Source organism: Panthera pardus, unplaced genomic scaffold (assembly GCF_024362965.1).
Source record: "Panthera pardus isolate Hobbes unplaced genomic scaffold, ASM2436296v1 HiC_scaffold_8, whole genome shotgun sequence".
Taxonomy (NCBI): Eukaryota; Metazoa; Chordata; class Mammalia; order Carnivora; family Felidae; genus Panthera; species Panthera pardus.
The window spans coordinates 76683216-76710222 of record NW_026527013.1 but is presented as its reverse complement, the minus strand read 5'-3'; the positions used below and the strand labels follow the sequence as shown (position 1 = coordinate 76710222).

General features: G+C 48.5%; 1 protein-coding gene across 1 annotated transcript in view; it reads right to left on the bottom strand.

Moving 5' to 3' along the window:
* Positions 1 to 27007, bottom strand: part of LAMB1 (laminin subunit beta 1) — a 74525-nt gene that overhangs the window by 14134 nt on the left and 33384 nt on the right. The window contains exons 13-24 of the mRNA XM_019451164.2: positions 25823 to 25958; positions 24156 to 24314; positions 23184 to 23311; positions 22827 to 22950; positions 21937 to 22141; positions 20629 to 20772; positions 20186 to 20417; positions 15285 to 15448; positions 14035 to 14259; positions 12786 to 13000; positions 11992 to 12088; positions 1352 to 1721 (exon numbers count right to left, since the gene is read on the bottom strand). Of these exons, the coding sequence (XP_019306709.2) occupies positions 1352 to 1721; positions 11992 to 12088; positions 12786 to 13000; positions 14035 to 14259; positions 15285 to 15448; positions 20186 to 20417; positions 20629 to 20772; positions 21937 to 22141; positions 22827 to 22950; positions 23184 to 23311; positions 24156 to 24314; positions 25823 to 25958 (2199 nt within the window). The remainder of the gene's footprint in view (positions 1 to 1351; positions 1722 to 11991; positions 12089 to 12785; positions 13001 to 14034; positions 14260 to 15284; positions 15449 to 20185; positions 20418 to 20628; positions 20773 to 21936; positions 22142 to 22826; positions 22951 to 23183; positions 23312 to 24155; positions 24315 to 25822; positions 25959 to 27007) is intronic.

Genomic DNA, 27007 nt, shown 5'->3' with positions numbered 1-27007 from the left:
CTTTAATGAGGTAAAATCCCTCACTGAATGCATTATCGCCCTGCAGCAGACATTTCCGAACGTTCTGTGTCCCGGACACAAGACCTCCAGCCTGGAATCAAGGACCCGTTACTTGAAACCTAGGAGGTCTAGGAAGGACCCCCCACAAGGTGCCTAAGCGCATGTCTGCTGTTCCCTTGCTGCTGTTTACAGCGCAGAGGTGAAAAGTCCATCTGTCTTCTCAGGCTGATTCAAGTCCCATGACACAGAAAATCTTACTATGGTTCTGTCATAACTTAGAGTCACCTCAGTGTACAAGGATTTAGCTACGAAAGAGTTCCCCTTGGGGCGCCTGGGGGGCTCAGCTGGTTGAGTGTCCAGCCAGCTCAGGTCATGATCTCACCGTTTGTGGATTTGAGCCCCGCATCGGGCTCTGTGACAGATCAGAGCCTGGAGCCTGGTTCAGATTCTGTGTCTCCCTCTCTCTCTGCCCCTCCCCTGCTGGTGTGCTGTCTCTCGCTCTCTCAAAAATAAACGTTAAGAAAGAAAGAAAGAAAAGAAAAGAAAGAAAGAAAGAAAGAAAGAAAGAAAGAAAGAGAAAGAAAAAAAGAAAGAAAGGAAAGAAAAGAAAGAAAGAGTTCCCCCGTTTGGTGGGCCCGTTGTGGAAAAGCAGTTGCAATGTCTGGAAGCAGGAAACATGCAGAAAAACGATCCCCCAGAAGTTCAGCACGACTCAGTTCTCTCTGCTCTCACTGGCAAAATCAACACTATGCAGAGACAGCGTTACCCAGAGACAGGCTAAGAAGAGAATTTTTCACTGTAGAGAATTTGTTACAATTAAATGAAGGAAGCACTGCCCTAGTGAAGCTGCGGAGATCGCTTGGAAATCGGGGGTAACTCATCTCCTCGGGAGGAGAAAACCTCCCCTTGTATGCATCGTGCGTTTGGCAATGACACGGTCACTTCACAGATCAGTCTTCTGCTGCAAGGTACAGACAATGTACTGTCCTTCCCTGGTCCACAGGAGAGGAGACAGACGCGGGCGTAAGTGAATCATGCAAGTTCTCAAGCCAACGAGTAACCAAACTACGGCTCCGTTACGGATCCTTGGTCTCTGAACTCAAAGCTCCTGCCGTTCTACTCCCTTGGAGCGTTGGCTACAAATGGGGGCAGTAGCTCTAACACGCTTTGTCAATGTTCACTCGCCCCATGCCCGGAGTAAAGGCTGCCGGGAAGCCAGTGCCCAGCATCTGTTTTCACTCACGGGACTAACCACACCTTCCAATGGAGGCACCCAGCGGGCATGTCTGCCCTTTATTCCCCAAGTGGAAACACTACCGTGGGCGCCTTCTCTGGCTCAGGAACTACTTACTCTGCTTCCTCAAAGAGATCCCCGATGTTCTTCAGCGGCTCCGTGGCTGGGCTCTGGGCCAGGATGTCTCTGATCTCATTGACTTTCTTCTCCACTGAGTCCACAGTCTCCTGGTAAGGCCCAATCACGCCGCTGATCTTCAGGGCCTTGGCTTTCTCCAGGAACTTCTGGGTCCGATTGGTCAACTCGGCGACGATCACATCCCACACGGCAAAGCACTGGTGGCAGGGAGTGCAGTCGGGGAAGACCCCCGAGTATCCGCGTGTGCATTTGTCACAGCGCGGGCCCTCGACACCCTCCACGCAGACGCACCGGCCGGTGGACTGGTCACACTGTGGTGTCTCGATGCCCCTGGGGTCACAGTCACAGGCTGGGAGGGAAAGAGCAGTGCTGTATGATCCCCTAGATCACGAACCTCAGCGACAAGACTTGGCATTCAGAATCCTCAGTCATGTTACATTGGGAAGGCGTCAACGGGGCAGTTTACCAACGGCTCTGGTGGAGACTAGACCAGCCTCCTGGAGCACGTGTTACCCTGACACCCATTAACCCCTTTACAGCGACAGTATTGATTTTTCTCCAGTCGACACTCATGGTACCCAGCAGCGCAGAAATGGTTTACGTGCCTGTCACCGAACTCTCACGATAACCCGACGGGACGGGGGACCTGCCCCAAGTCTCACACCAAGGAAATGGCTGGGCCCGGATTCCAGTTGAGCACATTACAACTCCCGTCCGCTCTTAACCTCTGGCCTGCCTCTGTCTCCCTCTTACTCTGACTACCCCCCACCCCCCCGGATGCCAGCAGCACAGGCAATTCCGGTGGCATCCTGACGACATGAACACCTGCTAACACACCTCGCCCTACCTGGTCACAGAACTGGTGACTACGCGATGAAATGCAATGAACCTGATAACGAGAAAACTCAATTGAGAAAAAAGTCCTAGGAATCCTAAGTATCTAGTTTAAAGGCTTTCCACTAAGTGTAACGTGTGGATATCTGCCGTTGTGACGACCAGCCCGCCCCAGCACTTCGACCGCAGGCTCGTGAAATGTCAGAAGTCAGAGAAGGGACCTGGGAACCAGTCAGCCCCAACTGCTCACTGGCCCAGTAGGGCTGGCATCTCAGCCAGAACCAAATGGGAAAGGGTAACTAACGTTGGTGATCTTGGCTAATGGAGCTTGGCTGACATTACTTATCACGGTGCGTGTGCTACTGACCCCTGGCTTAGAGCCCCAAATCTCAGGGGGCCAACTTATTTCTGTATCAACACCTGATGCTTGCAGTATTTGTATACTATCTAAAAAAACACAAGGCCTGTACAAACATCTCTGGCCTTAAATCCTCTCTGGGAAAAGGTAAGGGATTAAGAAAAAAAGAAAAAAAAAACGTCCCCCAAAACAAATATATTATTTCCCTAAATAGACCAAAGACTCCAAGAGCAGGAGTACATCTTAAATTTTATTTTCTTTTAACAATTTTTTTAATGTTTATTTCATTTTTGAGAGAGAGTGAGTGGGGAAGGGGCAGAGAGAGAGAGGGAGACACAGAATCCAAAGCAGGCTCCAGGCTCTGAGCCGTCAGCACAGAGCCTGATGCGGGACTTGAGCCCACAAACTGTGAGATCATGACCTGAGCCAAAGTCAGACGCTTAACCCACTGAGCCACCCAGGTGCCCCCAATTTTTTTCATGTTTATTTTTGAGAGAGACCAAGCACGAGTGGGGGAAGAGCAGAGAGAAAGGGAGACACAGAATCCGAAGCGGGCTCCAGGCTCCGAGCTGTCAGCACTGAGCCCGATGTGGGGCTCAAACTCACGGACCACGAGATCATGACCTGAACCAAAGTTGGACGCTTAACCCACTGAGCCACCCCGGCGCCCAAGGCAGGAGTACATCTTAGACCATTTTTTCCATCCTCCGCACCAAGCCCAGGATTAACCTGCAACTGGAGTTCAACAGTCTCTGCCAACCGAGGCTCTAACCTCATTTTCCGTACAGGCACGCAAGGGACATTTACACCCCCACCCCCATGAAAACAAAATCATCCTACTAAAAACGCGATGTCAACTGTGGCAAAACACAACACATTCATACTCTCAGATACTGTGATCTATTTGGGTCCCTAGCTGCAATTGGTCCCTGCAAGACTTTCTCATCAAACATTGTCCACAACCAGTTTCACGGACGGTCCTGAGATTTGCTCGCTGACCTCCATGCTCTAAACCCAGAGAGATGCGTTTGTGGCCCATTTTTCTGATCCCCACCCCCCCGCCCCGCCTTCTGCCTTTTATCATCATTTATCTTTCACGGCCTTTGTTGGCCAACACCACTCCACGTCCTTGAGCGGCAAGCCTGAGCAGTGCAGCGGTCAGCGTGCCTGGCTGCGAGTCCTGCCTTCTCCACACCACAGCTATGCAACTCCGGGTGCTGAGGAAACGGGAGTCACGGCCTCCACATGGGTACGATGGATCCCACCTACCACACAGGATCGCTTTCAGGATTTCATTAACAGCTTAATTCCAAAGCGCTTAGAGAAATATCTAGCTCATTGCAAGCACTCAAACATTTTTATCATCATCACTTTCTGTGTTCCGTGCAAGTGTCTGGGCGTTTCCTGCCCAGAGTGTTGCCTGACCGCATTTCCACTGTGGGCAGGGGAGGAAAAGAAAACCTGTCAGGGCCTTGTGTTTATCTTTGTATATTTGCCAATAACATGAGTTTTTCAAAGATTTAAACTATGGAATATTCTAGTCCTCAACCTTTGGGATTTAAAACATAGCATTCCATTAGTGCCTTGGGTTCTCAAAACTAAACTTTTTTTTTTTTTCCATTAAGTATATTGTTTCTTTCCAGGCATTTCAGGCATGTTTCATTTTTCCTGTTTTTTGGGGGGAACATGCCCATGAGTCAGGGAGCAGCCTGAATGAGCTATGAATAACTTTACATGTGTTCCCTACACCATTATTTCCAGGAGATGTTCCCGGAGAGAAGGGTTCCATGATCAGTAAATTCAGGAAAAATCATCCTGTTGAAGATTCCAAACAAACGGCAGCATATTGAAGATTCAGAGTAATTCTACAGGAGAAGCCTTGTTTCATGTTTTTACCCAGTTGTATCCCAAACACATTTGACCATCGAGTCTTCTAGTGGAATACCAGGTGACACCCCAGAGAAACAACGGGGAAGGTGTGGGAAACCACAGCCTTCACAGTTTCGGAGATCAGAAGAATGGAAAGAAATTGAATAATGAAGAGTTTACATTCTTTAAGTTTTAGGAATGGATTTCCATGTCATTTTGGTAAAATTCAGCCATCTTTCAGAAAGCTGAAAGTTACGTGGGTCATCTAAGTCCTAGCCTGTCAAACTTGGCTGTACATCAGAATCACCTGGAGGGTTCACAAAAACGCAGACTGCTCCCCCAACTCCCCAGACCCAGATTCAGAATCAGTGGGTCTGGGATGGGACCTGAGAATTTGTGTTTCTAATGGATGTCAGGTGCTGCTGACACTGAGGGTCACTGGATCCCATTTTGAGGAGGACGGATGGTGTTACTTTGCTACCTGTTCTAGCTTTCTTTTTGTATGTGAATGTGTGCTTGTAGGGGTGAGAGGAAGACAGAGGGAGGGAGGGAGAAGAAAGAGAGAGAGGGGGTGGGGGTGGGTGGTGACAAAGGGGGAGAGAATGGGGAAGGGGGGGGCAGGGAGGAAGGAGGCGGGAGAGAGCAAGAGCGTGTGTGTGTGTGTGTGTGTGTGTGTGTGTGTGTGATGTGTTCATCCTTCAAAGGGTGGAGCCGGGGCAGAGTCATGACCTTGGAAGCTGACCGATGTAGGCTGACGCACAAACCTAGTGACCTGTGTAAGAAGAGGAATACATGACACCATCTGTAAAAATGGGATTGCTCCTGCCCCGCTCATCCCAATGGGCAGACCCATGGGGGCCCTAGGTGGCCCAGTAGACCTGTGTCTGCTTGGTCATCTCTCCCAGGCGTGGGACACCTGAGGCAGATGGCGCTTACGCTTTCACTTTGCTTTGAAAATGCCTTCTTTCCCATAGATAGTGCAAAGGCACACATTCATTCAGTCCTAAAGAGGTTTTTACTGGTTTCATGCTTGGGGCAAGGGATGGGTGCACATGTTGCATTTAGTTTTTAATTTCTCTAATAATTTTTTATTTACTTCAGTGATAAAGGCACTTCTTGCTCTCATTCTGTCGTGGGCATCTTTGAGGGACAGACCCTGGCCCCAAACTGTAGGATTTAAAATGCAAGTGCAGGGGTGCTTGGGTGGCTCAGCTGGTGAAGCATCAGACTTAGGCTCAGGCCACGATCGTACGGCTCATGAGCTAGAGCCCTGTGTCGGGCTCTGTGCTGACACCTCGGAGCTTGGAGCCTGCTTCTGATGCTGTGTCTCCCTCTCTCTCTGCCCCTCCCCCTCTCGCGCTTCGTCTCCCTCTCAAAAATAAACAAACGTTAAAAAAAATTAAATAAAAATAAATAAATAAAAGGCAAGTGCAGGGGTGCCTGGGTGGCTCAGTCAGTTACGCATCTGACTCTTGATCTTAGCTTGGGTCTTGATCTCAGGGTTGTGGGTTCAAGCCCCCTAGCAATGAGGGCACCATGCCCAGCGTGCAGCCTACTTAAAAAAAAAAATAAAGTCAAATAAAATAAAAATAAAAGGCAAATGCACTCCCCTGAGGGCTTTCCTCTTTCTCTGGGGATAGGGCCATAGTCCAGGCCAGCCCTCTAAGGAGTGGAGTGACAGGACCAGTTTAGCTGAACTGACCAATATTCCTTTCCTCTGATTGGAAAGAGTCAAATTTCACAGATAGAGTTCACAGACTGCAGTTTCATTACTGAGAACTTCAACCCCGGAAAGGCACCCGAAGACTACATGCATCAGGTTTTCATTTCAAACCGAAGCAGGGAAACCACTAAGCTCCTGTGGACGCGTGCTTCCCTCCCTGACTCCTGGGGACGCATGCGAGGCAAGCACTACAAAGCCCACATTTACAACCTCGTAAAAGGACCTACCCTAAGAGCATGTCCCGCTGAAGCAGCAAGGTTGGTTCTCACCTGTCCACTGACAACTTCACAGACACCGAAATTGCGAAGGAGACCCTCCAATTCTGGCTCACGTACGCTGGGGTCTAAGACTCCCACACTAACCAGGCAGGCGATCTCTGACGAGGGCCAAGGGTTGTGTCCTCTCTTCAGAGGAAGGGCTCGGGGCGCGGGTGGACCTATAGCTCAGCACTGCTCTAACAAATGGGATTCTCTGGCAGAGGACCAAAAACTTTCTCTTGGAAAGAAGAAGAAAGTGGTTAGCAGAAGTTGTGGCCTCACCTTTAAGGTGAACAAATCACGGAGATGAAGACTAGCATTTTAAAAACGAGATGGGGGGGCGCCTGGGTGGCTCAGTTGGTTAAGCGTCCAACTTCGGCTCAGATCATGATCTTGCGGTCTGTGAGTTCGAGCCCCGCGTCGGGCTCTGTGCTGACAGCTCAGAGCCTGGAGCCTGTTTCGGATTGTGTGTCTCCCTCTCTCTCTGCCCCTCCCCTGTTCATGCTCTGTCTCTGTCTCAAAAATAAATGAACGTTAAAAAAAAAAAAATTAAAAAAAAAAAAAAACAAAAACCAAGATGGTCATCAGGGTGCCTGGGTGGCTCAGGCAGTTGAGGGTCTGACTCCTGGTTTTGGCTCAGGTCATGATCTCACAGTTTGTGAGTTCAAGTCCCGAGCTGGGCTCTGTGCTGACAATGTAGCACCTGTTTGGGATTCTCTGTCTCCCTCTCTCTCTGCCCCTCCACTGCCTGCTCTCTCTCTCTCAAAATAAATAAACATTAAAAATAAAATAAAACAAGACTGTCCTCAATTTTGATGAGCCATAAGAATTCCACCTTCCTCTGTAAATACATTCTCGGTTATGTGGTCAGTAGGTCTCCTCTGTTTTTCCCAAGTTTTCTCCTCATTTAAAAATGTGATCTCTAAGAGATAGGTAAATGACCTATAATGCACCCATTTTATAGATCTTGAGGCCTGGAGGAACACACTGGCAGGTCAATGTCAGAACAGGAAACCTCAGTCTCTTTATCAGTAGGTATAATTATCTTCTCCGGGGCCCTCCAGCAACTGAGCAAAGTCTGTCCCCAGTGGCCTAGCGTTCAAGGCTTTCACAGTCTGGTAAAACCGAATCTCCCCATGGGTCCCCATGGATGGTTTCCTGAGGGCACCCCCGCCCCCCACAGCCTCGCTGCTACATTCTTGTCCTTGAACCAGGACATGAACTCCTCTCTCTAAATATCTTTCATCAGGAATCACAGGCCCAGGCAAAGAACAGGGACACTGGGTCACGTGGACCTGACTTCAGAGCCCAGATCTGCCCTCACCTGTGCTTTGTCTCTGGGCAACTCACTTAACCTCTCTGCACCTAAGATTTCTCAGCTGTGAAGTGGAGGTTACATGTGTCCTCACAGATTCTCTGCTGTCAGGATAGAACCAAGAGCAGGCACAGAATGTCCCCACAAGCACTCCACACACCGCAGATTCTCTGCGGATGGCCATCAGCGCGAACCTTCTCCCCGGCCCCTTGCTGAAGGGCTCCAGATCCTGCGGCTCTTGCCTCCTCTGACAGGTGGAAAGGTCTGTACCGCTTTCCTCCTGCCTCTTGCGTCAGGTTACTCTACGTGCGCCATTTCCTCAGGCGGCCTGCCAGCGCCTGGCGCTTCTCTGCTGCGTCCACTCCCCACCGGACGGCCATGCTCAGTACTGTGTTCATATCTAGCCTTCTTCCTAAAACTTAAATCTGCCTTGGGACACAGAAAGTGCGACATCCTGGGGTGCCCGGAGGCTCAGTTGGTTGAGCGTCCGACTTGGGCTCAGATCATCGTCTCGCAGTTCATGAGTTCGAGCCCCACACTGGGCTCGCTGCCGTCAGCACAGAGCCTGCTTCAGATCCCGTCCCCCTCTCTGCACCTCCCCACTTGCGCTTTCTCAAAAATAATCATTAAAAAAAAAAAAAAAGCAAAGAAAAGCAAAGAAAATGCTCTATCCTAAATTCAGGCAACGGGGTTATTTTCTTCTGTCTCGCACCCTGCCTCAAAGTAACACGGGGCTCCAGGATTTGCTATAATGCCGAAAGGTTTGCTGATTCTTTACCCAGGAACTTCCATTTCACCACAAGGGACATCTAAACATTTTAGTCTCTTAAATGTGATTTCGCTTTAAATTCTCCGCCTCCTCGGCCCCACCTGTTTTTCGGTCTTGCTAACGTAACTTCGGTTTGGGGATGAAAATTGGGCAATAGCGACTTTACCTGCAGAAAGGAGCTGGCTGGCTGGTCAAAGGGTTGGCAGGCTTTCTGTCTCAAGGCCCGGATAGTAAATATTTAGGCTTTGCAGGCCGTATGGTCTCTGTCACGACTACACAACTCTGGCTCTGTAGCACGAAGGCAGCTGCAGACGGTACATAAACAATCGCGCCCAGGCAGGGGGCTGGGTTTGCTGACTGAGCCCTGGTTCGCCCACCCTCCAGGAGACACAGGCTGTGCTGAGGATCATGGAAGACGAGGCTTCCCTCTACTAACAAGAGTATTTGTGGTTCTCTAAAGAATCAAATTAAGTCTGATTTCCCAAGTCACACAGCAAATAAAGTACAAGGTGGGTAATTATAAATGAATCCCAGCCTAAGAGCACAAGTGTTCTAAAAACTCATGCCTGAGCAAAGGAATGCACTTAATTTTTCTATTAAAAACACTTTGAAATGAGAAGCAAGCATGATGGGAACATGGCCACTACCCAGAACCTCTCACCTATGCCCGACATTTCCAATTTGCGCTGGTTTAAGAGACACTGGCCTTTTCCAACAGCCAGAAGCCCTCCCTTCGCGATCTATGAATCAACAGAATGATTCCACATGTGACCCTTTGACTCCTGAGGGGGCACAATGTGGCGCTCCAAGCTGAGGCTTTCTCCGGCACATTTGCTGGTGGGTGGACGAGATTCTCTCCGTCCCCAGCACAGTGGTGGGCTTGTTCAGACTCGGACGACTGGCCAAGAGCCCCAACCCGCCTGGACAATAGGAACATTCAACAAGTTATAAGTTTGAGGCTCAACTCATTTGTCTTTTACACAACCACATTTTTTTCCATAAGGGGAAAACTTAGCTATGACCTGGGTCTTCCTATAAGCATGCTGTTTACAAAGTGGCACCAGAAAGTCAAAATGTGTGCCCTGCTCCAACCGAAAGATTTGAAATTGAAGACTCTTTGGCAGTTAATTACCTAATTTGAGAAAAGCGGTCACATATTTTCCCCCCACGGTTCCATCTAATTTTAGTCGATACCTATTCCTGTCCCTACTCATTGTTGGACCCCGTCCCTTCTAGAACTTGTCCACCCCCTATTTCTATTTGTGAGGATAGTCTAGTCCATCCAAAGCCCAAACTCCAGGTGCTGCTAAATTTTTGCCCCTGTCTCATCCGATCACACTAGTCCTGCCGCACTGCCATCTTGGACACACGAGGCCCTGTGATGCGGTGACCAGCCCCCTCCCCGCCCCCAGCCACTGTTAAGTAACGTCTTTCTTTCTCTCTCTCTCTGGAAGCTTTGCAGATTAGGAGCTGTTTGGGTCCCAACACTTTCGAGATTGACCTCTCTGCTGGATAAAACAAAGTAACTGGTGGATGCAGATGTCACGGACTTCACTCTTTGCAAAATTTCTAAAACAGGATCTAACTTTTGACCTGAATAAGAGAACACTGTTCCTATAAGCCACGATTCCTCTGGCAGATGGAGGGCTAAAAGTTTAAAGATGAAAGGGTGAGGAGTAAAGTTCCACACCAAGTGAACAATTCTCTGATTGACTCTAGCTCCGGGTAACAGGCTTTTCGTGCGCACGAAGCTTAGACAGAGCCAAAGGTCAGCAAGCTATTTTGCCCATGACCCACGCCGGGAGAATCAGGCTCTAAGCTATGATAAAACCATTACCTGGAGAAAATCAAGCCCTGGGGGCATTATGAGATTGAGGGATCTGAGAGAAGAGTGATTATGGCCCTGGAGAAACCGTATTTTAAACAGGATTTCACTTGAGGGAGACAACCTAGAGCAAGTAGCTCACTGAATGTCACGGACCTTCTAAAGGCAGTGAGAAAATCAGATCCCATGAGGAACCGACATCTGGACTGAAGAATGATGCGTGGAGAAGGCCTTGTCCATCCACACTGCAGGGATCATCTCTTCTGTGGAACAGACCTTAACCTATGATGTTGGTACGAACCCTTCTGACCAAGCCTCAGTTGAAAAACAAATCATCTGATATTTGTTCGGGTCGGTTCTCCCCCCTTGTTAAGGAACAGATGGGCAGACTGTGAAGGAACACTTAGTATCTCGGTTTCTGACCATGGATAGGAGATACTCAGGGAACCACTAACTTGAACATCTGTATCATTTCTTGTGATAGTCGCATCCAAAAAACAAAAAGGTCACTTTTTATTTAGAGTCCAATAGGGACCTAGAATTTCAGACGTGTAACAAGGAAAATATATCCAAGACCAGTGAAGAAACTGCGGAGATAGTTTCCATACTTGTAAGTGTGGAACATGGGGAAGAAAACCCAAGTAGGAAAGAAAAAATAGGAAAACAGAATAGAAACAGTCCATTAAAATCCTTTCCACAAATGCTCTCCCTTTAAGATCTGAAAACATTTGAAAATATCTGGCAGGTCCAAACTGAAATTGCAACAGCATGAAAATTAAGCAACCCTTACGATTCACATGATTTCAACAAGTTTTTGTTCTCAAGAAAATGTCAAGTCTTCCCTCGTACTCAGTTTTATCATAAGCCTACGTGAAAATCTGGCTTTTGTTCACATGTAACAGACCTAGAGTGCCTGTCACCTATTCTTTTGTTGTGCGTAAAGATGTGAGGACTTTGCCCTCTGCTTCCCACTGGTGGGGACATCACACGGGGGGCACACGCACCGGTGGCTTTTGCTGTCAGCAGAGTGCATTTGACGCATTGGAATTAGACAAATTTACCAGAGCAGGCATTTAACTCTGTGTGTGCTGGTAAGGAAGCTGGCCATAGATACTGTTCAGAGGGGGGAAAGTCAGTCTGCGGAAATACATGGTTAATATGAGCCCGTTTTGGTTAAAAGCATCTAAAAAAGCCATTCTGTGTGTCTTCATGGTGTGTGCACGGCTTTGTGCAGAGACAAAGGTTACCCCCTGGGGAATGCAGGCCTGCTTTTACTACCTACGTTCTCAATAGGGCTACGTTCGTTAGATTTTTATTTTTATTCTTATTTTTTAAAATAATTTTTTGGGAGAGGGCAAGTGGGGGAGAGGAGACAGAGGGGGATCTGAAGCGGGGTCTGTGCTGACAGGCTGAAAGCAGCGAGCCTGACGCAGGGCTCGAACTCACGAACCCTGAGATCGTGACCCGAGCCGACGTCGGACGCTCAACCGACTGAGCCACCCAGGCACCCCAGTCATTTCTCAAACAACGAGCGCGAGTTTCTTTTGTAACAAAGCACAGAAATAAATGCACTGGTGTTCTACTTTAGAGTTGACAAAAAGCTCGGGGAGACACCTGTCTGCTCCCTCCGCCCTGATCCAACGCCAACCGAGAATGCCCGCGGCCTCACCTCGGCACTCCACGTTGGGGTCTCCCCAGAAGAGCTCCTGGCACTCGCTGCAGGTGCGGCCTCCGAACCCGGGCATGCACTGGCACTGCCCCGTGAACTGCGGCCAGAAAACACACCTCGGTCACACGGGCTGCTGGGCGGGAGGCAGCGTGTGTTTTCTTCTTTGGCTGCCGGTTAGGGCAGGTGGGACTGGACTGTTAGCCTGAAAAGACCCCTACATCCTGACGGGAGAAGCGAATCTCACTTTTCTCCTGGGTGCTCGGGCCCCCATGCCAGCATCTCCTCCCTGCTGTTCTGTACCACGGGCTGGAAAGGCCCAGAGCACGTTAGGCTTTATTTACAGGTTTCTTCACAAACCGCTAAAGACCTAGGCCACCCTGAGAGTCACCTGCCGCGGGGAGCCCTTCATTCTCAGGGTGCCTCAGGAAACAACAGCACCTTTTGCAGTGCCGGAAACAGCCGCTGGCTTCCTTTCAGGCGGGACAGCTAAGAAAAGGGTCTGATTCAGCAGCCTGGTATGGAGGAGATATAGCACACCCTTGTCCGTGCTCATGGGGGTCCACACCACAGCGGGGGCCCTGGACTGAAAGGTCATCCCCAACGAGCCACCAAGTGAGAGCTGATATTCAGTCTGCGCTGTGTTTGCCAAGCCGTGTGCTCCGAGGTGAGGCTGCGAGCGTGAGGAGGGGGTGCCCTTCTCTAACTTGGGCCAAGCCACCCGACGGGCAGGACTCCTACAGGTGAGACCCTTTCCTTCTGCCATGACAGCCTCACCCCCGGCCACAGCGCCTCACCTCATTGCAAGATGGCCCAAAGGAATGAGCAGGATCACAGCTGCACGGGTCACACCCGGTCCCGCTGGCCAGCTGCCAGGTGTTGGGCGCACAGCGGTCACAGTTCTGCCCGACCACATTAGGAAGACACGAGCACTGACCGGTGGTTTTGTCACACTGGCAGTCAGAGCCGTTGCAGTGGTCCTGCACGGTGCCCAGGTAATTGCAGACACATTCTGTAAAGGAACAGCGGGATCAGATTTACTCACATGCATCAAGTTCCTAAAATTCACAAAACACCCATTGCGATGCAAAAGTTCGCTACCTTCTCATGGCTAAGATTTTCCCTCTCCAGATTTTGGCCTGGAGATGCAAACAAGTAAGGAAAGGAATGGAGGGATTAAAAACAAAAAACAAAACCAAAAAAAACCCCCAAACACAAAACTGCTGTTCTTTCGCAGTTCTTATGACACAGACCTTTCCGACATATCCCAGGTGAATGGGCACCATGACACATTTTGCCTAACAGCATTTCTGAAATACTCAGACTTAACAAGCTGCTGGCAAATCATTTGAAAATTGAGGATTTAACTGGAAATAACAAGAAGTCTGCTGTGGGACTTGAGATATCTAGTGATTTCAAATTCTTGGCAGGGAGCAGCGGTAATGAACGTGTCAGACAAAGCAGGTAGAAGCCCTCTAAGATGGTGGGGGAATCCAGTCCCAGTGGCCCTTGACATTCCACGCATGTTGGCGTCTACACTATGGGGCCCCGGGCTGTGCAGCAGCAGCAGAGGAAGAAATGCTGGCTGATTCCTGATAAGAGAGGAAGGAGATGTTCTGGAGACACTTCAGAGATGTCCCTTCCTTCCCCTTAAGCGGGAAGGCTCTCCCCATCAATGACACGAGGAAAGGTACGGACCCCAGTAGGTATTTAGGACCTAGGAGCCCCAGCCCATCGGCAAGTTCACGGGCAGAATATAAAATCAATACACTCTACTGGGTGGCACTTATTGTGGTGACACAGCTACACAGTTTTCTTTCCGGTTCCCTCCCTCAGGCACTGAGTTACATCTTGGGACTTCAGTCTTGCCAGAAAATGAGGATGTTAAAAAAAAAAAAAAAGTCAATCTCATTTTTCTTTTGTCAGAGGAAAAACTCTAAAAGGGTTTTCCCAAACGAAACAAACACCTCAAGATGTCATTATCCCCCGATGACGAAGAAGAAGGCAGAAGTCCTTCTAAGCGGGCAAGATGAATCCGTATCTTACTTCGACAGTCCTGGCGGAGCGCGTCCCCATAGTACCCAGGTCGGCAGAGCTGGCACTGGTCCCCTTCCGTGTGGTACAGGCACTTAAGGCACCTTCCGGTCTCCCTGTCACAGGCTTCCGGGTCTGTCGTGTCAATGTTGCCATGACACTCACAAGGCTGACAGGAGCCCCCCACGTCTGAGGGATTGCCAAAGAAGCCTGAGGCACAGTCGTCACATCTGGAGCCTGGTGACCAAGCACAACCCCTTCAGCTTGCTGACTGAAAAGTCCAGCCACCCCTCACCCCGCCGACATTCCTGCACCCCCCCCAGGCAGTGCTGTGTTCCTCCCAGAGCCCGGGATGACCCCGTCTTTAGGAGGGACAAGATGCCAGGGGCAAGAAGAATTTTGTAGTCTGCAACATGGAGGCACCCTGGCTCAGAGGCCACAGCGGGGACATGGCCAGCTGCAAGAGTTGTAACAGGACATTTCAGCTTCTCATTCCATAGGTGGAGCCGATTCGGAGCTAAATCACCACCTAACAGCGTAAAGCTTCACTGATCTTAGCTCCTAATGCAAACATTACATTAACGGAAAAAAATCACCGCTCCTGCGTGAGCAACCTGCAAAATGGGGTGCCTCATGATGACCGATTTCCCTAAGAAATCCTGAAATCCTGACACGTGTGCCAATATTTCTCCGCTAAGAATAAGGGTAACTAGTATCTGAAACCGTGGCATCAAGGGTGAAATGAAAGGGAGCTTATTTTCACAAGGAACTGTCCTCCTTGAGTGTTGACAGATCATGGTGAGTATAATAAACCACAAAGAACACATCTAGCTTTGACCAATTCCATTATCTGGGGGCCATCTGGGGATGGCAGTTGTCTTCCTTCCGCCCACTGTCTGGCCACTTCACCACTACCTTGAGACCCTTCTGCCAGGACCTGGATAAGGGAGTGGAAAAGTAAAATGTAAGATAATCTTCCTACTGCTTAGTAAGGGAAAACTATTCCGAGGGATTCACTCATGGATTTAAGTGAACTTGCTATCCTGTTTTGTATTATAACATCATCACGGAGACTTGAGAATTCTCTTCTCCACATGCCCAACAGGAAAAGAGCATCTTTTGTGTTTCACCTTCCCTTCAGGTGTAACTAAGGATCGTAAAAATGAAACTCAATTGGTTCCCTCTTCATCTTTTTTCTATACCAACAACCAGACTCATAAATATGACACATCCTTTCCTCCAAAAGTCTGTACCTTACTTACCAACGTATCCGGGATTACAGACACAGGCAAGCTGTAAAGTAACAGGATCTTGATAGCAGCTATTGGCGAACTGGCGTCCACTGTCGGGACCATCTGGGCAAGGACAAGGGCGGCAGTGATCTCCTGACCCAATGATGGGATCGCCATAGTAACCGGCCAAGCACCTGCATCAGTCGCAGAGGAGAGAGGGCCATGAATCACATTTGTAAGAAACCTTGTAAGTTACAAGAAGGAGTCTTAGAAACTGTGTTCTCTGCTTGGGGAACGTTCACTCCCCATTCCTCATGTTTTGACTTGGAGAACTTTCCATTAGGGCGCTGGTTCTCCAACGGTAACACCAATCAGAATCCCTTGGAGGGCTTGCTAAAACGGTTTGCTAGCTCATGCCTTCATTTCTAACTCAGTAAGTTCCACGTGATGCTGATGCTGCTGGTCTGGGGATAACACCTGCAGGGTCACTGCAGTAGGACCCTAACTCACTTCCCCTTCTCCCCCGCCCCCAGAAGAAGAGATACATCTCTTCACGTGACCCTATTGTCCTACCAGCTGCCTGCCTTCCAGAGCATTCTGCCTTGCATTAAAGGGTCTGGAGAAGGGGGTGGGTGCAGGGTGGGAAGACAGCATGTGATCATCTGTCGATGCCCCGGAGGTGTGAGGAATCAGTTAGCAAGCCCATGGTGGAATGTTCTGCAATCCAGCCTTTACCAGTAACAAAGCTGATAAGGATGCGCTCCAGCAGCAGGACTCTTGAGCCTTCCAGGTGGTTTCTTTTTTTTTTTTTTTTCAGTTTTTAAAAAAAATTTTTTTAACATTTATTCATTTTTGAGAGACAGAGAGCACAAGTGGGGGAGTGGGAGAGGGACAGGGAGACACAGAATCCAAAGCAGGCTCCAGGCTTTGAGCTGTCAGCACAGAGCCCGATGCAGGGCTCGAGCTCACAAACTGCAAGATCATCACCTGAGCTGAACTCGGACGCTTAACCGACTGAGCCACCTAGGCGCCCCTGTCAGATGGTTTCAAACAAGAGACGCACAAGGGATGTCATTTATCAACTCCCAACTCCTCTCCTTACAGATCAGGAATCCATGGAGCTTAAATGACTCACAAGGCCTACACAGCCAGTTACTGATAACCCAGGATCTGAATTCAGCCTCCTGACTTGTCTGAAGCAAGAATTCTTCTATGTGATGCTGCTTCTCTACATGAGTGATTAATTGGGTTACTTTTTCACTTCCTGTAACGTAAAAGGTTGAAGGGACTTTGGAGATCATCTAACCCAACCTGGTTATGGTACTTGCTGACGGCGGGACACTCAGAGAGGTGAGCTAACTCCCCCAGGGTCATGGAGCAGGTTAGAAGCAGAGCTGAGCCTGGAACTCAGGTCTAAACATTGCCAATTCATTTTGTTTTCCATGCCTTGTTTTTGTTTTGCTCTTTTCCTTTTGAGACAGAATTTTTTTTTTTTAAATGGGGCAGAGGGAGGGAGATGAGGAAATAGAAGGCAAAGCTGTTTAGTGGAAATTAACCTTCTATTTAATTAGACACAGACACGATACAAGAACATGTTCCCAGATTATGTGCTGGGAAAGTCAGCAGAGGTGAAGCAATTTTGCATGACAGGCTCTGAAAAAGTTTTCTATGAGGCTTTTCTAGGTGAAATACATCCAACTACCTCATGATAGAAACTGAGTGTTCATTTCCTGCCTCTCCCACCACTTCCCCCCTTGGGAGTGAGCTGAACCAAGGGCTACTTCTTAAATTCACAGGATTGAAACTCTGATCTTCTTGGAATGAAGAAAAGAGAAAAGAGAAAAGCAAAGAAAAAAGAAAGATGAGAAGTCGGTTTACAGAATCCCAGATATTTTAATAAAGCTTTGTCATCCAAACGCAGGGCTAAAAATTCTCCCCCTCCCACACCCTCATTTTCCTAAAAGAAACAAAACGCTTTACAAATAAAACCCAAAACAGTCCCAAATATCAAGTAGGCTCTTCTCACAGATGCTCGTCCCACTTCATTGCCCAGCATGCTGGATCTCACACCCGCAGGGCGGGTAACCACCTGTGTTCCCCACCCCACTCTCTTGTCCTTTTTAGTTTTTTTTTTTTTAATTTTTAAAAATGTTTTTTTTTTATTTTTGAGACAGAGAGAGACAGAGCATGAGCAGGGGAGGAGCAGAGAGAGAGGGAGACACAGAATGTGAAGCAGGCTCCAGGCTCTGAGCTGTCAGCACAGAGCCTGATGCGGGGCTCGAACTCACGGACCGTGAGATCATGACCTGAGCCGAAGTCGGACGCTTAACCAACTGAGCCACCCAGGCTCCCCTTTAAAGTTTATTTTTGAGTGACAAAGAGAGAGAGAGAGAGAGCAGGAGAGGGCAGAGAGAAGGAGAGAAAGAATCCTAAGCAGGCTCCGCACTGTCAGCATAGAGCCTAAGGCGGGGCTTGATCCCACAAACCCCAAGATCATTACCTGAGCTGAAATCAAGTCAGACACTTAGCTGACTTATCCACCCAGGCCCCCCCTTGTCCTTTTGAATCTAAGTTTCTCATCTGTCGGTCTTAAACTTATTCTCCATCTTCCAAAGAACAAGAATGAAAAACTTAATGCAAAAAACCGACACCATCAATATATTAATTTCTTCCTTTCAAGACTTGTATAACTGTCTCCTTGTTATCTTCTTACAAGGCACTTTTGTACTTGGAAGGAGTAACTTTTATTTGAAGGAGTAGTTTACTGGAACCTCCAAATTCTTGACTACCAACTACTCTAGCACAGAGCCGGGAACCGTGTATTTGCTTCCAGGCACGTCTTTCCGCCATAAGTCAATCACGTATTCACTTTCCATGGACAATTTCTCTCTCATCCGATGAGCAATTTTCCCACTGACTGAAGCATTTGTTGCTATTTTAAAAACAAAAGTCCCAGATAGTGTGGATGGACGTTAAAAGACAGAAAATCTATTGAGGTAAAAGGTGAAGACTATTTACTCCAGAAAAATCAGGTTCTCATAGCACATCTGCCTTTATTTAGTGATGAACAGTGTAAACCAGCATGTGATTTTTCCACGTGGATTATTTCGCATCTACCGAGCTTGGCTGTACCGTTAGTAGGGGTACGTTCTAGGTAGGTCCTCTTTTACTATACCCAGTGGGGTATGCTTTAGAGTCATAAAAATTACTCAATTCATTTGCTACCTGGAGAACAGGTATACTGATGCACATTTTCTACAGTCTCCCAGAACCTGTAGCTGCATAATGTGTTTCAAACCAAAAAGCCGTCTAAAATTTGATTAATTCTATTCGGATTTGGTTTCTACCTTGACCCAATTTAGGCATTAACATTTCAGAATTCGGGTCCTGGGCAAGAATCTGCTGAGACAGGATTTCCGTCCAGGTCTGTGCTGACCTCTAGGATGGCACCCCAGGAGGGCAGCTCACGTTGGTTTTGTTCTCTGCTGCCTCTGCAGTGCCAGCACAATGCCCAGCACATAGAAGGAATCAACTACGGGCTAGCTAAAGGACTGAGTTCCTAGGAAATACTGAGGTGGACAGAAGTGAAACCTTCTGGAGTCTGCTGGAGCTTTTGCCTGGTGTTGGTCTAAGATGCTGTTTGCTCAGCCAAAAATGATCTCATTCTCTTCACTTTCAAGAGGCCGGGAACCCTACGCCCCAGCAATTGCACTACCAGGTATTTATCCAAAGGGTGCAAAAATGCTGATTTGAAGGGGCACATGCACCCCAATGTTTACAGCAGCGTATGGACAATAGCCAAAGTATGGAAACGGCACAAATGTCCATCAACTGACGAATGGATAAAGATGTGGTACTTATATACAATGGAATACTAGTTGGCCATCAAAAAGAATGAAATCTTGCCATTCGCAATAATGTGGATGGATCTACAGTGTCGAAATAAGTTAGTCAGAGAAAAATAAACATATGCTTTCACTCATATGTGGAATTTAAGAAACACAACAGGTGAACGTATGGGAAGTGAAGCAAAACTAAGATAAAAACAGAGGGAGACAAACCATAAGAGACTCTTGAATACAGAGAACAAAGTGAAGGCTGCTGGAAGGGAGGTCGATAGGGGTATGGGCTAAATAGGTGATGTGTATTGAGGAAGGCACTTGTTGGGATGAGCACAGGGTGTTATATGTCAGTGATGAACCACTAAATTTCATTCCTGAAATCATTATTATACTACGTTAACTAACTTGGTTAAAAAAAAAACTGGATTTGGGGTGCCTGGGTTCCAGCCCTGTGTCGGGCTCTGTGCTGACAGCTCAGAGCCTGGAGCCTGCTTCGGAATCTGTGTCTCCCTCTCTCTCTACCCCTCCACCACTTGCTCTCTCTCTCAAAAATGAACATTAAAAAACTTTTTTTAATAAAAATAAAAAAAGGGGATTTTGTGAAGTTTTGGATTACTAAAAATCCGCTGAGTTGATCACTCCAAAAATGCTCATGCAGCAATAATCTTATATGTACATCCAGCAGTGGTTATAATTTCTGATGATGACACAATAAAAACTTTTTGTGATTTGCATCGTAAGATAATGTGAAATGTTAGACCTTCACGTTTACTCTTTTCTGGTTATACGTGTTCTAGACATCTATACTCCTCTAGAGATATTAAAAATTTAAATTAAAAAAAAAAGGGGCGCCTGGGTGGCTCAGTCGGTTAAGCGTCTGACTTCAGCTCAGGTCACGATCTCGCGTTCCGTGAATTCAAGCCCCGCATCAGGCTCTGTGCTGACGGCTCAGAGCCTGGAGCCTGTTTCGGATTCTGTGTCTCCCTCTCTCTCTGACCCTCCCCCATTCATGCTCTGTCTCTCTCTGTCTCAAAAATAAATAAACATTAAAAAAAAAAAAAACTAAAAAAAGAGGCGGTGAGCACGTACCTTTCACAGTTGTGCCCTGTGGTGTAGTCCTGGCAGCCCAAGCACGCCCCGGTGGCAGAGTCACAGTCGTCAGCGTGGCCATTACACTGGCAGGGCTGGCAGCTGGGGAAGCCCCAGTAGCCGGGCAAGCACCGGTCACACTGCCGAGCATACACCCCCTGGAAGCAGTGGCACTGGCCAGTGATGGGGTCGCAGAAAGCGTTGACGGACCCTTGCAGGTGGCACTCACAAGCTGAAGGAACAGGCGAGGGTGGAACCGCCTTGAGAAACTCCTTAAATGCAAACACACCCCCAAACAGAAGCACCCCCGTGCCCGGTTCAGAACGCTCATGACTCAGGCGATGGGTTTTGCGGAGGGAAGCCCTGCCTTCCAAAGCCACAAAGCCCAGCTCGGTATTTCCCAGGTCATCTCAACAGATACGTGACAATTCTGATTAACGTACGTTTGCAGCCACTGGGGCCAAAGCCGAAGGTGCCCGGGGCGCATCTGTCGCAGGTTCTTCCAACCACGTTGGGCCGGCACTGGCACTGGCCTCCATTGGGATCACAGACGGAACTTAAGGAGCCCTGGGGGTCACATTCACAAGCTGCAGGGGAGAGAGAGGTCAGAACCTGAGACACGGAGCAGCCAACCCCAGGAGAGAGAGAGAGGAGCGTGGCATGGGGCGCCTGGGTGGCTCAGTCGGTTGAGCGTCCGACTTCGGCTCAGGTCATGATCTCGTGTTATGTGAGTTCGAGCCTGACGTCGGGCTCTGTGCTGATGGCTCAGAGCCTGGAGCCTGCTTTGGGTTCTGTGTCTCCCTCTCTCTCTGCCCTCCGCCCCCCCCCCCACACACACTCTCTCTCTCAAAAATGAATAAAGATTTTAAAACATTATATATATATATAAAAAGCAATGCATGTAGCCAGTCACACTGGCTGTGAACTGGACCACCCCTTTCCTTGGGCTTGCCCTGATCCTTCCCCTTCACCACCTTGGCTTATTCAGAATTCCCATTTCAAACAATGTCATCCCTATGATGAGCAGGCGGGAACCAACAGGAGACGGAGTTGGCAGATAAAAGCAGTTTTTCTCAGAAGGAGGTCATTAAGGTTTTTCTCCCCTTGCCTTCAAAGGTCAAATAAGCACAGGACCGTAGACAAAAGCCAGTGACCTTTAGGAGCGGTATGACCTTTCAGGGAGAAAAGCAAACTTCAGTAGTATGATGCTCCCTGATTCCATCCCAAGTCCCCACCTGCCTACAGAAATGCAGTGTCCTCATGGCTTTGCCCCTCGTCACCATGTGTATTTCCTGAATATTGGTTGCATCTATCACTAAAATAGTGGTGCTCTATCACTGAAATATTCCTTTGGTTTTTTTTCTTTAAAGTTTATTTATTTTGAGAGAGAGAGAGAGAGAGACACGGGAGGGGCAGAGAGAGCGGGAGAGAGAAAGAATCCCAAGCAGGCTCCACACCGTCAGCACAGAACCCGACGTGGGGCTCGAACTCACAAACCGGGAGACCCTAACCTGTGCCGAAACCAAGGGTCGGATGCTCAACCGACTGAGCCACCCAGGTGCCCCACCACTAAAATATTCTCCAAAAAAAAAAAAAAAGAAAAAAAAAGAGAAAAGACAAATCACAGTTGAGACACTACTTCCTTTGTGCTTGCCACCTGCCTGCCACAGAACTAGAGGGCATGCCTTCCAACACACCTCGCGGTGCCAAGTACTCCTAGCTGTCAAGAAAGAGGGGTCGGGGATACCTACCCAGGCCTGTCTGGTGTAACAGGGCAGAAATGCTGAAGATTATGTTTCTGCACACGTCGGTCATTGGTGTTTTCACAACGCTTCTGCTGTTCTCCAGACATCTGTATCTCTGAAAGGTTTCCCAGGCACTGTTGGTGACCAACCCGTCCCCTGATCCTCCCACAGTGAAGATATCCAGTGATTTACAAAACGGCATGAGAACAAGCTGCGGAGAAAGAGGAACAGCAGAGCGTTCTTACGGTGGGGTCTGTGTCGTCAACTGAAAAGAGCCAACACGTGAAAGCCCCAAATGCTTTTTTGACTCCGGCAATGAAAACACTCGGACTCATTCAATACAGTAAATACCTCTTCGCTCGTAAATAGTCTTGCCAGAAAAAAATTTAGAGATACCTTACAGAGCCTGATGGCTTTTGCAATGCCATTTTTAAGATACTTTTTATTTTCATCAACAATCAGCTTGAGTAAATCCTTTCCAGGCGGCAGAGTTTTTATTAAAATCAGGGGCGCCTGGGTGGCTCAGTTGGTTGAGCATCAGACTCTTGATTTCAGCTCAGGTCATGATCCCAGGATCGTGGGATCAAGACGGGAGCTGGACTCTGTGCTGGGCGTGGAGCCTAGTTAAGATTCATTCATTCACTCTCTCTCTCTTTCTCTCCCCGCACCCCCACTCCTCCTCCCCTGCTCGTGTGTGATTTTTCTCTCTCTCAAAAAAACAAACAAAATAACATAAAGTAAAATAAATAAGCAAAGTGGCATTAGAGGCAAGAAAGAATGACTGTACCTAAGCTCTCCATGTTACCCCTCCATCAAATCCTCTGGGGGAATAGATGAACCCTCTCTGCCCAGCCTTTCCCCCATGACCTTCACGTCAGAAATGACCTTCCACTTACAGAGTCGATAAGCGTGTAGGGACTCTCCAGGTCGCTGTCAGAGGACGTGTACTGAGGCAGCTCTAACCTCACCGTGTAATTCACACCCTTCTCAAAGCACACGGGGCGCGGAAGGACGACATACCTGCCCCAAAACGAGAGGGAAAAATAACAACAGAAAGTCAGCTTTTAAGTGTCCAATCCATCAGTCCATCAGTCGAAGATCTACATAGATCCTTGCCAAGGAAGAAAGGCAATTGCCCATGTTTGGCTGTGGCTCGGAAATGCTAACTGGACAACACACAAGGCAAGATACCACGGACAAAAAAACAATTTGCATATTCATTCTCCTGAGCTGCAAACCAGTGTCACACTGACCTTGAGCCAGGCGATAAGGACACCACCTGGTTGTCATCATCGGGAATGGTATTACCGCATCGGCTGCTGGTTGGGATCTTTCCAGGTCGCTGCACCATGATGACAGCTTTTTCCCAGCGGTCAGGGAGCTAGAAGAAGCAGCAAGCCATCAAAGGAGCATCCACACTGGCCGCTGCTGCCTGTCTGTTTACAAAGACCTCTCCCAATCGGTCATTTGCCAAGTTTAAATGAAAAACACTTGCTTGCATTTCCTTTCCCTCTTTACCATTTCCTCTGCTCTTGTCTCAGCTCCAGCCCTAATCTCGTCTCACCAGGACAAGACACAGCCTCCCGACGCTCCCCGCCTTTCCCAATCCTCTTTCCAGCTGTGTCTGGAAACACAGCTCAGATCAGGACAATCCCCTGCTCAAACCCCTATTAATATAGTGTCCAAGCCCATTTGCTGATCCTAGCATCCTTGCCAATCCTATGCCCTTATCTAGCTGCGTTTCCACACTCTCAAAGCTCTCCCCCTGGCCACACCGTTCCTCACTTCCTTTTATGTCAAAATTCCATCTCTGTTTTAAGGCCTAGAACCGATTCTTTATGGGACGTGTTGGCACCCGCTGGCACAGCTGGGCCGCTGTGAGCCTCTCTGTCTTCCGGGACTGTCTGCCTCTCTGCTCTTGCACCTTCCACTTTCAGCCTTTTGCTAAAGGTGGGGTATGCATCCAAGCCTGGGCTACGCAGGCTGTGACGTCAAGGAGGGGGTCTCACACATCACCACCTCAGGTGTCAGCAAGGCTGAGCGCCTAACGATGAATCACTAAAAGTTTGCGAAGCTTAATTCGAGAAAAATGTACATTCTCACTTCCATGGGGGTATGAAGTCAGAGGGGTTCCTCTATGCTAATGCAACCTCCACATTTCACAAAAACCGTGTCCATTAGAAGAAGAGATTTCTACCACCCCCGATAGTCCACAGAAGGTTTACCTGTGGCTCATAGCGAATTAAGATGTCATACTCCATGGAATATGGTATGTTGTCAATGAAAAACTCCAAATAAGCCCCTTCAGGCACTCGGACGAAGCCGGCTCCCGTCCAGGAAGGAATCCGGTCTTGAACGTACTGCCGCTCCACGATGCTGATCCCCTGCGGACAAGGGGGGGCAGTAGTTAGGCTTTACTTGAAATGGAATTCAAATAAATACGACAGTTAAAGAAATCTGAAGTCACCCAAAGGTCCAAACCATAGGCATTACACCCATCTCTTGCAGTCACGTTTTTCAGTAGAGTGTGTAAGTTTTTGACATATAAAGAGGAATCGGTTTCCCTTTGGTTTTGTGGTTGAGGTAGTCTTGGAACACTGGAGATGAGGCTCCGAGGGCCTGGAAGACACCTTCTATGATATAACCAGGAATGAGCCTAAAGGAAGGAGGGGGAATGTCCCAAATGCTTTCATAAGCAAGCCGAGGAGTGACGAGCCATTTCCCAGATTTTCTACAAGGCTCGTCCAGTATCCAGTGGATGTATTTGCCTTTCTCACTGGCATTCGTTTCAAGCTCCAAGTACAAGCGAAGAAACTTCATACCATCATGAGGGCTCACCGCAGAGGAGTTCATTCTGATGGCCACCGAGACTAAAAATCGATCAGTTTCTGTTACCCCAAGCACCCATCTGAGTGTGTTCACAGGATCACGTAGAACCACTGTGATCAGTTGCCTCCAAAGACAAAGTGCTTCATTCTCTCTATGCATAGGCGTTCAGCTCTCCCTCCAACAGTTGGAACCTGTGTTACCCTGCCCTCGGATCTACTCTGGGCTTGTGACTTCTGACCAAGAGAATTTGAGAAAGGGACCTCTGAAACTTCTGAGCCCAGTCTTTAAGAGACCTGGCAGTGTCTCTCTCTTTCCTCCTCCTTGACGCCAGACCCCATGTAATAAGTCTCATGGTCTTGAATCCACCATGCTGTGAGGAAGCTCAAGGCAGCTTCTTGGGGGTGGGGTCATGTGGAAAAAAAAGGCCCAGCTAGCCTACAGCTGTTCTGGCCACCCCAGCTGAAGTGCCAGACGTACATTCAAGCCACTGAATTTTGGGATGGCTAATGACAGCAACAGAAAGCAATGTCTTCTCTGAGTATTTGCTATACTAGATCAACAAGAACTTTGGAGCATAAGTAGAGGAGTGGACCAATGAAAAACAACTACTCACCGCTCCCCGCCAAAAAACCTACCAGAAGCATTATTAATGATGTTCCAAAGTCTCTGTGAGTTACAGATTTACTTGGCTTGAAATAGGACTGTGCTTGGAGTTCCTGGGTGGCTCAGTCAGTTAAGCGTCTGACTCTTGGTTTTGGCTCAGGTCATGATCTCATGGTTCGTGGATTCAAGCCCCGCCTTGGGCTCTATGCTGACAGTGTGGAGCATGTTTTGGATTCTCTTTCTCTCTGCCCCTCCCCTGCTCATGGCCGTCCCCCACCCCCAAAATAAATCAATAAGCTTAAAAATAAATAGAACAGCTTCCAAGAAGGAATGGTCCTGATCCTACCACTGACAAGAGCTGTAAAAATACTTTTTATATGGACTCCTTATGAACTGTGCATATGCCATTACTGCTCCCCAAACATGGCTTTTCCCATCTGCCCAGCACCCCCCTACTTACGGGCCCAAAGTTGGCTTCTTCTGCTTCGTAGATGTAGTGATCCAAGGTGGTGAAGTAGTAACCAGACTCCACTTCGTTGCACTGACGCCCGATCACGTGCGGTCGGCATGCGCACTGGCCCGATTCAGGGGAACAGCTGCAAAGGGGGGCAAAGCCAAGTCAGCTGTGCCACCCCATCTGCAGATGAACCCACCAGACACACGTCTACGTTTCCCACTAACATCAAATGGGTGAAATGTTCAGGTAGCGTTTACTTATTTCCTTTAGAAAGTAAGTACGTGCAAAAAAAAAATTTACTGCCTACGAATTAATTGCAAACTCTGGAGCTCAGGCTCCCCATGAGCTGGTTCTTTTGGTTTCATCTTGCTCGCCTTTCTTCACTGTGCTCCATTCACACCTTATTTAGGTTTTCTGTAGGTATCACCAATGTGTTTGCTTGGTATCTTGTATCTTATGCCTGATTTCTCTTTCCTGGGCCTCAGACACAAATATCCGACTCCCAGAAGGATGGTTCCAACGTAGCTGTCCCAGCGGCTAATGACAGATCACAAAGGGCAACACTCCATCCCTCCCCTGTCCTCTACTGGGGAGAGGACACCACCAGCCACGAGGTCAACCAAGTCAGAAACCTAGAAGCTCTCTCTCAAGTCTTTCATAACTAAGGAGGAGCCCGATTATGTGATTTCTTGGTCTAGGATCTTGCGCTTTGTCTCGCTCTTCACACCAGCTGGGCTATGCCTTTCTGCGCTCTCTCACTCACGGTAAAATCGGTCTTCCCATCAGTGTTCTTGTTGCCAGTCTTCCAACTTCCCAAACTAAACCACCACCACCCGCAAAGCTGCCCAAATGACCTTCCTAAGATGCACTGACCACATCACTTCCTGCTGGCCCTTCCATAGCCTGGCCCTTGTCTTTCCAGCCCCACCACTCCCCTTGCTTCTCCAACCATATGAACGATTTCTGCAACGCACAGGGTGATTCATGACCCCTTCTCTTGGCTTACGTTGTTCCAGTAGCCGAGAATACCCTCGTGTCTTATCCACCCAGCAGAGAGCCACCTATTTTTCAAAGATTCAGCTCACAAAGGACTCCTGCTGTCACATCTCCTGACCATCACTCTCCACCCCAGAGAATGAACCACCTTCTCCTTCCTGCCACCACCTCCCTGCAGGAGAAACGATGTAG